The 14,359-nt window shown below is 31.5% G+C and overlaps 4 protein-coding genes and 1 pseudogene across 5 annotated transcripts; 3 read left to right on the plus strand and 2 right to left on the minus strand.

The window, feature by feature from the left end:
• Nucleotides 1–1,761: 1,761 nt before the first annotated feature.
• On the plus strand, nucleotides 1,762–2,843 carry AT2G04495 (uncharacterized protein). The gene has a single exon (NM_147243.4). It carries the CDS (start codon nucleotides 1,917–1,919, stop codon nucleotides 2,523–2,525), a length of 609 nt encoding a protein of 202 aa, NP_671776.1. The 5' UTR covers nucleotides 1,762–1,916; the 3' UTR covers nucleotides 2,526–2,843.
• A 3,141-nt stretch (nucleotides 2,844–5,984) lies between these two features.
• Nucleotides 5,985–7,977, plus strand: AT2G04500 (Cysteine/Histidine-rich C1 domain family protein). Its single transcript, NM_126482.3, has one exon. The coding sequence runs from the start codon at nucleotides 6,198–6,200 to the stop codon at nucleotides 7,683–7,685; it is 1,488 nt and encodes a 495-aa protein (NP_178530.2). The 5' UTR covers nucleotides 5,985–6,197; the 3' UTR covers nucleotides 7,686–7,977.
• A 225-nt stretch (nucleotides 7,978–8,202) lies between these two features.
• Nucleotides 8,203–9,533, minus strand: AT2G04510 (annotated as a pseudogene). The gene has a single exon.
• Nucleotides 9,534–11,342: 1,809 nt separating this feature from the next.
• On the plus strand, nucleotides 11,343–12,214 carry AT2G04515 (uncharacterized protein). Its single transcript, NM_147244.4, has one exon. The coding sequence runs from the start codon at nucleotides 11,427–11,429 to the stop codon at nucleotides 12,015–12,017; it is 591 nt and encodes a 196-aa protein (NP_671777.1). The 5' UTR covers nucleotides 11,343–11,426; the 3' UTR covers nucleotides 12,018–12,214.
• A 53-nt stretch (nucleotides 12,215–12,267) lies between these two features.
• On the minus strand, nucleotides 12,268–13,666 carry AT2G04520 (Nucleic acid-binding, OB-fold-like protein). The gene is made up of 2 exons (NM_126483.4): nucleotides 13,406–13,666; nucleotides 12,268–12,950 (listed from the first exon to the last, which is right to left on the minus strand). Exon 2 carries the CDS (start codon nucleotides 12,943–12,945, stop codon nucleotides 12,508–12,510), a length of 438 nt encoding a protein of 145 aa, NP_178531.1. The 5' UTR covers nucleotides 12,946–12,950; nucleotides 13,406–13,666; the 3' UTR covers nucleotides 12,268–12,507.
• Nucleotides 13,667–14,359: the final 693 nt, after the last annotated feature.

Below are 14,359 nucleotides of genomic sequence, written 5' to 3' on the forward strand. Positions count from 1 at the left end.
GATTAGTGATCGGACACATCTTTGCTTCGATAAAACTTCGCTCTAAGGTCAGAACTATCAATCCCATCTCTCACAGTTTGTCTAAGAATCCGTCAAGCTTCTACTCCATAAACTAGTTCGTCTACTGTTTCTCTTTAATATTATTTTTTTTCTTTCCTTTTGCTTTGTAGTTTTATTTTAGACTAGTCGTCGTAATTTTATCTTTGGTGATTTTCTAATAAACTTGTCGATGTAATGATTGTAGTGCTCTTACCATTTCGTGATTATCTTTGTTTCTCATTTCTCAATTATCAATCTTGAAAGAGAAAATCTTTAGAAAAGCTAAAGCTTTACGGAAAAATCTTGACGAGTGAAATCGTAATGCTAAAATTTGATATAGATTTTTATCGGTTACAAATTAAATCACAAGATACTACAAAGAAAAATATACATTGATAGCGTAACGGCCTAACACAGATTACTCAAGATTAACTGTAATTTTTGTTTTCATATAAATAACATTTTATAAACGTTAGGACATAATTTGGCTACTATAACATTTTATTAACACTAATATATAATTTTATTACGCGGAAAACTATAATAACTTGTTCCGCTAAACTTAGCCAAAATTTAGTCTTCTGCCTATATTAACGAAAATAATTCACTCTATCATTAACACTTACACATATTTTTCCCTTTCACCCAAAACTATCTCTTCCTAACCTAATTCTCTAATCCCTTGTTTTGGTTAGCTAACCAAGAAGATATCATTGAAGAGCTAGTGGCTTTGCTTTCTCTTTACCTCATGACCTATTAATTACAAACCCATTTCTCACGGCATTACTTGGACACCCTTGTTAGATAATTGACATGCAGACGTACAATATCTTCTTAAATCCTATCGCTCCATTTTATCTCTATATGCACGCCTAAAGGCTAAAAGTTATAACCATATTTTATCCGTCTTCTTCTAAAGTTTTCACCGACGTCAACTATCTTTTATTTTTGTTTCTTTACTCTTTGGAAACCATAATTAACTCATTGACACCATATACCTCTTTTCGTGGCCCAACAATAATGATGGCCCAATCTATTTCCTTCACTTGAAACATTTTCACCTTTTTAGTTTTTATCATCAACCTAACAAAGAGGAAATTTTAGAAACGCGACATTGATCGACATGCATCCATAGAGTAATGACTTTTAATACATCTATCAAGTCAATGGCCTTTTGTGACAAAACACAAATCAAGTCAATGGTCTTTTAGTTTTGGCGTGTTTAATGACATTTTCAATGGCAAACAAAAGAAGCTTCCGACAAAAAGAAAATTTACGAACTCAAGAATTTTCGTCGAAGTAGCTTATAGATAGTGACCGTTTCAAGTTGTGTGTCGAGCAAGTTCTAAGTACATTTTGTTATAAACTGATTTATCACAAATACTATTTTCATTATATATATAAAAAAAAACTTCAATTGCATTAGGGATAACGTTTGATTTATAAAATATAAACGTAAGACATTTACCTTAATATATATTTTAAGTAGAGTTTAACTACTTAAGTTATTTTCTTTCATTAGTATTAAAAAGGTTATCTCTTATATCATCGAAAACAATTAGTTATTTTTTCTTAACAAAAGAAAGCTAAGTAAGTATTAAGATCTAGAAGTAAACAGAAGTAATCAAAAAGGAAGAATTAAAGATTAATTTGGTTTGAATGGTTCAAAGGAGAAAATAAAACTGTTTAAACCAAAAGAAAATTAGTTAAAATGATGAAATCAAACTCAACCTACCCAATCATCTATAAAGAGAAATGGGTTCCCAAACTTGTCATTCATCAGATTGTTTTCTTCTAAATCAACATTATTTGCTTATCATTCACCATTGTTTTTCTCAACTAAAAGGGGAGAGGAAGCGAGAGATAGAGAGAGAGAGATGGAATCCCAAAAGCTAGGAAGAAAGATGAAGGAGATAAAAATAGTAACTAAGATCATAGCATTGGCATCCATTTTCTCATTTATACTATCTTACTCTTCCTTAATCTCTTCTCTTCAGCAAAGACTCCATTTGCTTTCAATGTATAGCAATCTTGTGGACAAGAAATACATGTTCTTGTTATGCAATGGGATTGTGGGCTTTATCTTGGGGAGTTTCCATGGGAATTCTGAATCCCTTTCGCAGGGTAAAGCCATTAACATCATTGAACAAACGAAAGAAGTAGGGATCAAAGACTTGAAAGAAACAAAACTCAAGAAGGTAGTGGCATTACTTGAAGAAAAGAGTGTTTCTAAAGAAGAAGAAGAAGAAGAAGAAGGAGGAAGAGTTGTTTTATTTAGAGGAATCGAAGAAGAAGAAGTGTCATTGGTTGTTGAGGTAGATGAGGAAATATTAGTACAAGACCTCGCTATCATTAGAGTAGATGATCATCATGATGACGAAGAGATAAATGATAGTTTACTAAGTGTCGAAGATTTGAACAAGAAATGTGAGGATTTCATCAGGAAGATGAAAGCAGAGATTCAATTCGGGAAGAGAAGTATATAATTTTCTTAGTCCTCGATAGCTAATTTTTTAGAGTTTAGCTAAACTATCTTTTGTATTCATATAGGATCAATGATAGGATCCAAACCTCTACAATACACAAATTGAATCTAGTCCAATGATTCAATTTGTGTCATGTCTCATGTAGACGTTGTGATGCATAATATAACTGATATGCACAATTTACCCTTTGAACCACTCTCTCAAATTAAGAGATCAAAATGTAATACTTAGGCTCGAATTCTACAAAGTTCTCAAGTTTACACAATAAACTATCAATATTTGAAAAAACGTTAAACAGAAAGATTGTAAATTAAAATAAGCTAGTAATTAAAATCGAGCTAAATTCAGTTGGAAAAAGAGTTAGAGTTAGGGAAATTTTAGGTAATTTGGAATTGCAGATTAAATAGATTATCAGGGTTGTTATTAAGATCCAATCTTGAACTCTAAACACATTAGTAAAATTAACCAGCTCTGTTGTGATGACTATCTATGCCTAAATCTAAAATTCCAAGTCACTTTGCTAAATTCCTCAATTCAAACAAGCATTAATTGCAGGTTTGATTGTTCACAAAATACCTAACCCAATTCTCTTTATGAATAGTTATTTTGCTCATCTAAGATAGTTTAGGCAATCAGTTACACTCTAGTTTCAACTAATCAACCGAAGATCAGATTCTAGTTCGTGAATCTAGAATTAGTAATAAACACAATCTAGATGAAGAACTCCATTGATTCAATCCTAACAAATTAACAACCTAACAATTCATCATAAACTTTTGAAAACCCTAAACCTAACAAAATATATACTCATATATGGTGAATGAAACAAACATAATGAATAACATAGATTGCATTAAGAAATCAATAAAACAAATAAAGCAATTCTGAATCTTCTCTTAAAGAAACCCGATTCTTCTCTCTAACCTCTACTACAAATCTCTCTAAAAAATAAAGCTTAGAATAAAACTTAGAATAAAACTTAAATCTAAACAATGATCAATCCTATTTATTGTTAAAAACACGATTTGAGCTTAGTTTGCAAATAGAGAAAAATTTCAAGGCATATTTGCAATTCTTCAAAACTTCAAAATTGTCTAAAGCTTCTGTCCACGACCGGTGTCGGCCGAAATCTATGAATGGTGTTGATCGACACCATCTATAAATATGGTCTCCGAGTTGTTTTTTTCAGCACAACTTCTCAGTTTGCTCAAAAAACGTTCTAAATTTTTCAAATGAGCCTAAACATACCTAGCTAAACTTGTAAAGACTCTAAAAGATTTTACAAACAACAGAAAAGTCTAACAAGTCTTAAGTGAACTTGAAACACTTAGATTAACACCAATTTAAAAATCACTCTCTTTCTCTCAAAATGCTCAACAGTCTTTCCTTGAGGCTCACCAAAACCTAAGGTCACGTCTTCCTATTTATGCACGAGACCTTTTATACACAATGACTAAATGTTAAATATTGTATATATCCTTTATCCTTGATCTAATGGATATTTTTTTATGATACTTACAAATCTTTTGGTTTTGATTTGAAGTTATTAATTTTTAATGGTAGTAGAAACTCCGAATGATATTTTCTAGATTATCGTTGATAACGGGAGACCTTCTTCAGATGACCTCTACTACATATTTTTTTATTTTTTTGATAACTTAGGGTAAATCCCCCAACCTATGGAAGGGTTTAGGACTAATCCCCGAACCTCTATTACATGTGGAAAGACAAGATCTCTTGTAAAAAAATTAATACACACAAACTCTCTTATGATTAAAACATTATGAAACGGCACAGAACCAAGTATTTTATTTGCTTTTGAACCCTATATACGTGGCATTTGTAAGAGATTGTAAAAAAGCAATAAAATTTTAAAATCAGTAGAAAGTACAAGATTTTCTTACAAAGAAAATGTTTAATATATTAAAAATGTAAAACTCAATTGACAGTGAGATTCGTTGGTAGAAGGCACCATGCAGATTCATATAATAGATCTACCAAAATGTAAAGAATCTTATATGCGTAGTTGACAAATGGTGTCATCAGTTCAATAATTTACGCCAGAAGTTAATAGGCTAATGGGAGTACCTGACAGGCCAAGAAAACCAATCTATTTATTTTGCTTACAAATTCTGAAAAAATTAAACAAAGATTTTGGTAATCTCAATACATATGCCCATATTGACTTAATCTAGCATGTGCCTAGGAAGTCCATATACTAGAAAGTCATATATTATCATCATTTCACAGCTGTTTCCACGTATTGCCAACTCATACAAACTTGAAAAAAAAGAATTAAATATCACCTTGATTAATCGCAACAGATAATAGATCGAGTTTGTTATTGACTTATTGTGTATAATATAAGTGCATTGATATTCTTTTGCAAACTATATCAAAATCGTTTTAATTTAATTGTATTTTGACAAATTTTCAAAATTTTCCTCTCAACATTTTCTTGTCGTCCGATTTCAGCTACACTAAATATAACGGAATACATGATTATATATGCCAACTTTTGAAATGTACAACCAACTACATGAACTAGATGTATTACATATCCACATCACGAACATCTTTATCCGGTATACCAATCACCAAAATCCGGTGTTGACCATCTTTGATCGACATTTACCAACAAAAATATTCAAAAAAAATATTTATATAAAAAAAATATATATATTATTCTCTTGAATCGTTTATAGTGTTTGATAATTTAAAAGGAAACATATTCTATATTCAACATAAAGATAGTTTGAATATCTATTTAATACATTGATTATTATTGTTAGATAGTTTTTTCAATTTCAAAAGTAATATAAAAGTGAATTGATTTTTTTTACATTGTTAATAAAAAATTTATTTTATTTCCTTTTTAATTTAGTTTTGAAACTGAAAAAAATAAATAATAGTAAGAATTATACAAAATATATTTTGTTAAATATAGTATGTATTTATTTATTCTACAATACCATAAACCATTCAATAGAATAATTTGTTTTAGTAATATTAAAAATAATAAAAATCATATTTTTGAATATTTTTGTTGGTCAATACCGATCAATGATGGTCAACACCGGGTTTCGACAATTGATATACCGGAAAAAAATGTTTGTGATGTTGACTACATGTCATCATATAGTTCGTATATGTGTGACCATGTATTCTATTATAGTTGGTGTAGCTGAGTATTTTTTTCCATATATAAACGAAAATACCTACAAATACAAGGATATAACCTCGAAACTTGCATATTATTTCTTTATATGAATTAGTTGGCACCATGCAGTATTGTCCCCTCAATCACCATTGATAATATAAAATACAAAGAAAAAAATCAATTAAAATGAATTTATAAGTTGATCTTTCGACGACGTCTTTAAAAAAATCAATTAAAATGCAAGGAAATTAAGTATATATATACCAAGAGGAGCCCTCATAAGATAAAAACTCAAACTAAAGTTCGGCTATGTTTTTCTTTCTTTTGGTGAAAAACAAAATGTCTTCTACCGAATCCAAAGTAGAAACCATAACCCAACTCATGTCTTTTCATCATCATCCTCTATTATTTACGAATGCCTCTTCTATTCATTGCATTTTGTGCGAAACAGAAGAAAGTGAAGATAGCTTGGTCTGCCAATGCATTGAGTGTGGCTTCTCATTGCATATAGAATGCGTAGAGATCTTCGAGCTCTTCCGTGCAGTCACTTTCCCAAGATCTTCATCAATGGAAATCACGATTGTCATTTTTGTAAAATTGATCTTTCGACGACGTCTTTGTATGCTCGTTGCACGATATGCAATGTAAACATGGATCTAGACTGTATGGTGAATCTACCACCACTCACTATTTTCGAGCCAAAGCACCATAAGCATAGCTTCAACCTCTTGTTACGAGTAGTCACCTTTACTTGTAATGCATGTGGATTGGAAGGTGACCGTAATCCTTATGTATGTTATGAATGCCATCTCATGGTACACAAAGATTGTATTGAAGGTCTACCGGGAGTCATATACATCAATCGGCATGATCATCGTGTCTCTCACACTTTTCATCTTGGTCAAGAAGAGAGAGATTGGGAGTGTGGAGTTTGTCGTAGGACGATTGATTGGGTCTACGGAGCATATACATGTTCTCTTTGTCCTAGTTATGCTGTTCATTCAAAATGTGCAACGAGGAAAGAAGTGTGGGATGGTAGAGAACTCGAAGATGTGTCCGAAGAAGATGAAGAAATTGAAGATCCATTCAAAGTAATTAATGAAACGGATATCATACATTTTAGTCATGAAGAACATGTACTTAGATTGGATGAGAATTGTCATATGGAAAATGACGCTACGCGTTGCCGGGGGTGCATTCTTGCTATTAATGGCAATCTATCCTACAAATGTCTGGAATGCGATTTCATCATTCACAAAGTATGTGCAAGTCTTCCGCGGAAGAGACGACATTTTTTGCACAACCATAAACTCACTCTACGAGTTGACAAGGCTTCTATATTTTTATGTTCTACTTGTGATACCACTCCTAATGGTTTCAGATACGAGTGTGACGAAGACCATGGCGATGAAGAATTTGTCTTTGATCTTCAGTGTAGTTCCATATCAGAACCCTTTCTACACGATTTGCATCCACACCCGTTATACTGGACCTTGGAACATTCCAAAAAGTGTAAGGCTTGTGGCACCAAAGCAGGTTATGATCTCAACTGTATAGTGTGTGATGATTACTCATTATGCATGACGTGCGCTACTTTACCAAGTAAAGTAAAACATAGGTGTGACGATCATCTTCTGTCACTACGTCAAGGTGCTTCTGACTTCGATACTGGTCACTTGTGGTGTGATATTTGTGAGACCAAGACAGATCCGAGTGTATTTTACTATACTTGTGATGATTGTGGGGTCAGCCTTCATTTAAAGTGTGTACTTGGAGATTTATATAATGCGAAGCTAGGACTAATAGATCCCAGAGATCCCGCTCATGAAGTACTTCCCAATAATGGTGTTACTCGACCTTTCTGCTTCCATTGTGAACTTCGTTGTAAGTTCCCCTTCCTTATAAGGAGAGCTACAGAAGAATTTACTCTTTACTATTGTTCGCTAAATTGTTGTTTAGAAGCAGCCTTCTATATTCCACCTGTAACAGATGAAGGGTAGATTTTAGATAAGCACGAGTAATATGTAATTTCATTTTATTTGTTTTGCTTCAACATTACATTTAACTCTATTATTTATTTTAGTAAATATTCTATCTATCGTGGAATTACCATTTAAGGTTTTAATTACTCCCTCTGTTTCTAATTAAGTGTACTTTGTTGTTTTTATTTTTCTATGCAAACATTAAATGTATTTAATAGTTTTTAACCAATTATATTTTACATCATAGTTTTTTATTGGTTGGATTAATTATAATTAATGATGTTTTTATATGAAAGAGATAAATTAAATGAGATTTGTATGTTTTCTTAATTTGTGTGCAAAAACCTTAAATTACAAATATTCAGAAACAGAGGGGGTATTAGTTTATAGAATTTTAATGTTTTTTAAAAACAATAGCTAGTTAGACTTATTGATATTGATTTTTTTTATTTAATCGTCTTTGAGAAATAGCAAAGTTGCAAAACAAAACAGACAAAGTAAAATAAAAACAGGGGACAAGGAGCAAAGTAGAGTCTCATCTTCCAGCGTGTTGTTCGTCTTCAATCCGGTTGAGCCATGTCGGACCTCCTCTTGCCAAATAATTAACAAGTGAATCGTCTTCTCTTGTAACGCTGCAAGCAATATCTATGGCCAACGAATTAGCTTTTAGTGAAGAGATGTTGAAACTAACCTCCCGCATCACCTATATTACTTAGTTGATCTTAAGAATTTGGGACCAGTACTTTCGCCAGTCCTCCAGTTTTGCAATACCTCCAAGGCAACATTACAATCTGACCAAATGTTCGGTTTTACATGAGGATCATGTATGTTGCGTACAGCCTCATGCCAAAGTCAATGGAAGCTTAAGAAAAAAATTAAAAATGTGGCCTAACACATTCTATTTTGAGAGAAGATTTTTTAAAAAATGTAAAAAAAAAAACAAAGCAAATGTTGCTCAATTTAAAATTTTTTTATCGAAAAACAAGATTTAGTAGTTAATGAAAATGAAAAACAAATAACAAATTTCCATAAATGTTGAATGATTTTGAGTTTTGTTTCCAAAAAAAAAAGAGTCCAAAAACACTATATAAAAATAAATGATTTGCCTAGTTTAGAAAAAAAATGTAGCCTTTTATTTTTTATTTTTTGGTGCCCTATATAGGTTAGGCATGACACTGGGTGCGTATGCACCAGAGTATGTCATATAGTTCTGCAGCAATGCAGTTCACCATTGGTAGAAAAGCACCTCGAGCATGAAAAACTGTGTCTCCTAAGTGGTTCCTTAGAATCCAAGTTATACCTCCAACGTGACATGAATCTTTTATCCATCAAGTATGAATGTTACATGTTAATTTACCCATCAGTGGCTTGACTCATCTTCTCTCACAATGTAGTTACCATTTGATCATCCGAGTATTCTCTTGGCGAGTCAGTGAGTTTTGTTTAGGCCATTAATCTGCCTCCTCAAAAGCCGCAGCGACCAAAAAGTAGGGATCATTCAATTTATCCGCATAAAGAGTGGAGTTTCTTGCCTTCCAGATTCCCCAAAGCAGCCAAGGGATTGCATCACAAAAGTTCTTAGGCAACTCTACTTTCTCCATTAGATTCAATAGATGGCTAATCTGCTCAGTTATGGAGATCAAAGGACTTTGAGTCTGCATAGGTATAGAGAGGTAATTAACCAAACACTTTTCACCAACATGCAGTCAAACAGGACATGAGTGACGGTTTCGTTCTCGCATGATAGTTGACATATAAGGGGTTTATGTTAGCTTTGTAGGTTTCTTTTGAATTTGTCGTTGTAATTTTACGTTTGGTGGTTTCTAATAAACGTTCTTGATGTAATGAGTGTAATGTTCTCACCATTTTGAAATATGGTTCATGTGATTCTCTATGTTTTATCAGTTATCGATCTTTAGTAATAAAATCTTTAGAAAAGCCAAATTGTAATGTAAATTCTTATCGGCCAAAAATCGCCAAGCTAGTGGCTTTGCTTTGTCCTTACCTTCCTGAATCCTATTACTCCATTTCACCGACAACAATCTTATTTTAAAAAGAAATTGAGTTTCGTAAGTCTTGGGAAACCACAAATAAACACATTGACACCATTACCTCTTCTTCAGGGCCCACCAATAATGATGGCTCAATCTATTTCTTTCACCTAAAAAGATTTGATCCTTTTTTCTATTATTAACCTACCAAAAACCTTCCTGTAACAATGACGAAATTTAGAAAACGCGACATTGAACGACAAGCATCCATAGAGTAGCTGACTTTGAAATACATCTATCAAGTCAATGGCCTTTTGTGACAAAACACAAATCAAGTCAATGGTCTTTTAGTTTTGGCATATTTAATGACATTTTCAAAGGCAGACAAAAGAAGCTTACGACAAAAACAAAAATCCACGAACTCAAGAATTTTCGTGGAAGGTAGTAGCATTGAGTTGCGACCGATTGTTGTTAAACATTTGCTATCTTTTCAGAAAACAAAACTGATATTTTTGATAAACATTTGTTTCAGTTGACAATAAAGACACTATTGTTTGAGTTGTGACCAAGTGACATTAGCTTAATTGATAAAGACTATAGACGAAACATAGAGGTCACCGGTTCGAGTGACGGTTGGAACGAAACTAATATTACATGTTGTGGTTTTTGGCATGGAGGTTTACGGACTTCGACCCATAACCTTTTGGTATTAAAAAAAACACTATTGATTTCTAAAAGTATAATTTTAAGACATTTATACACATAAAGTATAATAATACTTGTTTTTCAATTAGTACAGTAGAACCTCTATAAATTAATACTCTATAAATTAATAACCTCTATAAATTAATAAATTCTTCAGGTTCCGAGTTGGGACCAGTGTAAAATGTGACACAAATCGATAAATTAATAAGATAATAATTTTTTTGAAAGTTCTATGTAAATATATGGTCTCATCAATATCATAAATTAATAATTATATAAATGTATCAACTATATATATATATTATATGTAATAAAATTCTTAAAAATATATTTATAATAATTTTTTGCTTAAATTCATATTTACCCTTTGTTTTACTATAATTTACATATTTTACTCTATCAAAATTTTTGGTGTTGTTTTCTAGAAATTATTAATATGTTTTACTTGTAACTGGTTTTAGAAACATAATTTCTATAATAAAAAAATTATAATTTTTTTTAAAAATTATTAAATTAGGAAAATCTCTTTATAAATTAATATTTATTGATTTATTGATAAATTAATACCTCTCTAAATTAATAAAATTTCACAGTCCCAACATTATTAATTTATAGAGGTTTTACTGTATTCAAAAAATATCTCTTATATTATCGACAACTATTTGGTAATTTTTATTAATTTATTGATAAATTAATACCTCTCTAAATTAATAAAATTTCACAATCCCAACATTATTAATTTATAGAGGTTTTACTGTATTCAAAAAATATCTCTTATATTATCGACAACTATTTGGTAATTTTTTAAGCTAAGTTAGGGATATATTAAAAATAATCAAACAAAAAAAAACTAAAGATTAATTTGGTGTGAATGGTTCAAAAGAGTAATTTAACCAAAAGAAATAATAATTAAAATGGTGAAATTATACACAACCCACCCACTAATCTATAAAAAAGAAATAGGTTCCGCAAACTTGTTGCGCATTCACCATTCTTTTTCTCAATTCAAAGGCAAGACACATAGAGCAAGAGAGATATAAAGAGAGAGATAGAGATAGATGAGATGGAATCTCAAAAACAAGAAAGAAGCGTGAAGGAGATGAAAATAGTCACTAAGATCATAGCATTTGCATCCATTTTCTCATTTATACTATCTTACTCTTCCTTAATCTCTTCTCTTCAACAAAGACTCCATTTGCTTGCCATGTATAGCAATCTTGTGGACAAGAAGTACATGTTCTTGTTATGCAATGGGATTGTGGGCTTTATCTTGGGGAGTTTCCATGGGAATTCTGACTCCCTTTCGCACGGTAAAGCCATTAACATCGTTGAACAAACCAAAGAAGTAGGGATCAAAGACTTAAAAGAAACAAAAGTCAATAAAGTAGTGGCATTACTTGAAGAAAGTAATGTTTCTAAAGAAGAAGAAGGAAGAGTTGTTTTATCTAGAGAAGAAGAAGAAGAAGTTGCATTGGTTGTTAAGGAAGATGAGGGAATACTAGTACAAGACCTCTCAATCACTAGACTAGATGATCATGATGATGACGATGCGATAAATGATAGTTTATTAAGTTCAGAAGATTTGAACAAGAAATGTGAGGATTTCATCAGGAAGATGAAGGCAGAGATTCGATACGGCAAGAGAAGTATATAACTTTTTTGAGTTTTGTTAACAAGTTAAACTGTCTTTAGTATTCATATTCGGCAGGAGAAGTATATAATTTTCTCTCTTTGGACAAGTAGATTCTGTATTTTTGGTGCCCACTTTTATGTATGTCATCCATATGAATCCATGCAACATAATGCTTTCTATATCAAGCATTATCAGCTTACTATGTTTTACTCTCTTAAGCTGAACTGAATTCACTTTCAGCTTCAGCATTCGCATAATCATTTCGATTCATCTTCTCTGTACCAGCTAAACTTAAGAGTGTGAAGCAACAGTGACACACAACATTTTGAATGGATTGCGAAGAAAGACAAACTTATGCAACAAGAACACCAAGGAAACCAACAATAGAGATATTGAAGAACAAAATATAAAACAGTAAGTATCTTGCAACAACAGTGATGTTTTATCACCAGAAGTCATACGTCTCACAAATTGGAAATACAAGCCGGAAAAAAAAAAAACAAACAAAGCCTTAGATCCTATCGATATCTTCGTCCTCAAACTCAACATAGTCATCATCATTATTATCATCATCATCCTCAAGATCACCAACAATTCCTTCATTAAGACGAGTATTCTCTGGAAGCTCACCATAAGCCTTAAGAAGCCTAGCCTCATCAGACATGTACTTAAGGATCACATCCGCTTTGTCATCTTGGTAATCCCTCAAACCAACAAGCACAATATCACCTGCTGCAATCCAAACCTTCTTATGCATCTTACCACGGATATGGCAAAGACGCTTGGTTCCATCGATACACATAGCTTCACATCTTCCATTTCCAAGCATACGAAGGACTTGTGCGTATTCTTGTCCATCTTCTTTGAATATAAGCTCTCTCTTCTCGTCATCTGCTTCGTTCTTTCCTCTCTTCCTGTTCTTTCCTCCCTTTCCCTTGTTCTTCGGCATAGTATCTACATACCAATCATACAAATGTTCAGTTAAAAGTTCTTCCTTTAAACATGCAAAGCAATACTCTTCTCTCTTATAATCTACATAAGCCTCTCAAACTTAAAGGACCAAAGCAAAACAAATACCAAAACAAGAACCTTTAAATCGCAAATGAAACCTAAAACCAAAAAAGAGACTTAACGATTAAGCTAAGCTATTAGATTGAATCAAAGTGACAAACTTGAAGAAACCAATCTAGGGTTTTCAATAAAAATCGTAACTTTGAATTGGGATTGAGCAATTTCGCATGAAAAATCAAAACTTGACAAGAATCAAACAAAACCCAACAGTTTCTGATCAATAATTTCTAGATAAGGAAGATCGATCGGCGATAAAGACTTTCGCCGCCGACGCAATTACTGAAAACCCTAAAATCGAGAATCAGGAGTAAGAGACGAAAGAAGAACACGAAGCTCACCACTATGGAACGATTCGAATCTGAGATTAAGCTAGAGAAAACCCTTGGAAGCGATAGATTCAGAGATATCTGTTGAATTTGGGATCAAAAGTTTTGTAGCTTGCGGCTGCGAAAATGTTCTCGATATCTCCAGAAATCTGTTTATAATAAAAGTAAACGTGTTTTGATTGTTGCCCTTAGTTTTAGGTTTTATTACGGAACCTTACCACTCATTCAATCTGAGTATCTGACATTTGGTTTGGTTTAGTTTTTCGATTTTCTATTTGGTTGGATTGAAAAATCGTTAGTTCGGTTTGAGTATTATATCAATTTTGGATCTAAGACCGTAAAACCTTTCTTAAAAAAAAGAAAAAAAACAGTTAAACCTCTAAAAATTATAATATTACAGTAAAATTTCTATAAATTAATATTCGATAAACTAATAGTTTTTATAAATTAACAAATTCTTCCGATTTTGAGTTGTAACTATAGTAAAAATTAATACAAATCGATAAATTAATAAAATAATTTTTATTAAAAAAATCATTGTATAAAATTAATATAATATGCTCTCATCAATATCATAAATTAATAATTTTATAAATTCCTTAAAATATATATATATAAGAAATTTTAGTGAAACATAACCTTTGCTATATTCCTTTTTCATTTTTAATATTTTTACTACATTCAAAACTCTTTTTGTTGTTGTCTATACATAATAAATTTTAATTATTTTGTAATTGGTTCTAAAAAGATAATAATTACAAATAAAAAAAATCTTTTTTAGAAAAAATCTTTTAAAAATTACAAAATTAGTTTAAACTCTCTATAAATTAATAGTACTTTTATAAATTAATAAAATTTTATTGTATGATGAATAGTTGAATACCTCTATAAATTTTGTTACAAATGTTGGATACATATATACAAATTACAATCTATACTAAACCAAATTAACCGAAAAACAATCCT

Source organism: Arabidopsis thaliana, chromosome 2 (genome assembly GCF_000001735.4).
Source record: "Arabidopsis thaliana chromosome 2, partial sequence".
In the NCBI taxonomy this organism is placed as follows: Eukaryota; Viridiplantae; Streptophyta; class Magnoliopsida; order Brassicales; family Brassicaceae; genus Arabidopsis; species Arabidopsis thaliana.

Bases quoted from the DNA above. Each gene is read 5' to 3' on its own strand.
- AT2G04520 (NM_126483.4), bottom strand. From the start codon at position 12,945: ATGCCGAAGAACAAGGGAAAGGGAGGAAAGAACAGGAAGAGAGGAAAG.
- AT2G04495 (NM_147243.4), top strand. From the start codon at position 1,917: ATGGAATCCCAAAAGCTAGGAAGAAAGATGAAGGAGATAAAAATAGTA.
- AT2G04515 (NM_147244.4), top strand. From the start codon at position 11,427: ATGGAATCTCAAAAACAAGAAAGAAGCGTGAAGGAGATGAAAATAGTC.
- AT2G04500 (NM_126482.3), top strand. From the start codon at position 6,198: ATGCGTAGAGATCTTCGAGCTCTTCCGTGCAGTCACTTTCCCAAGATC.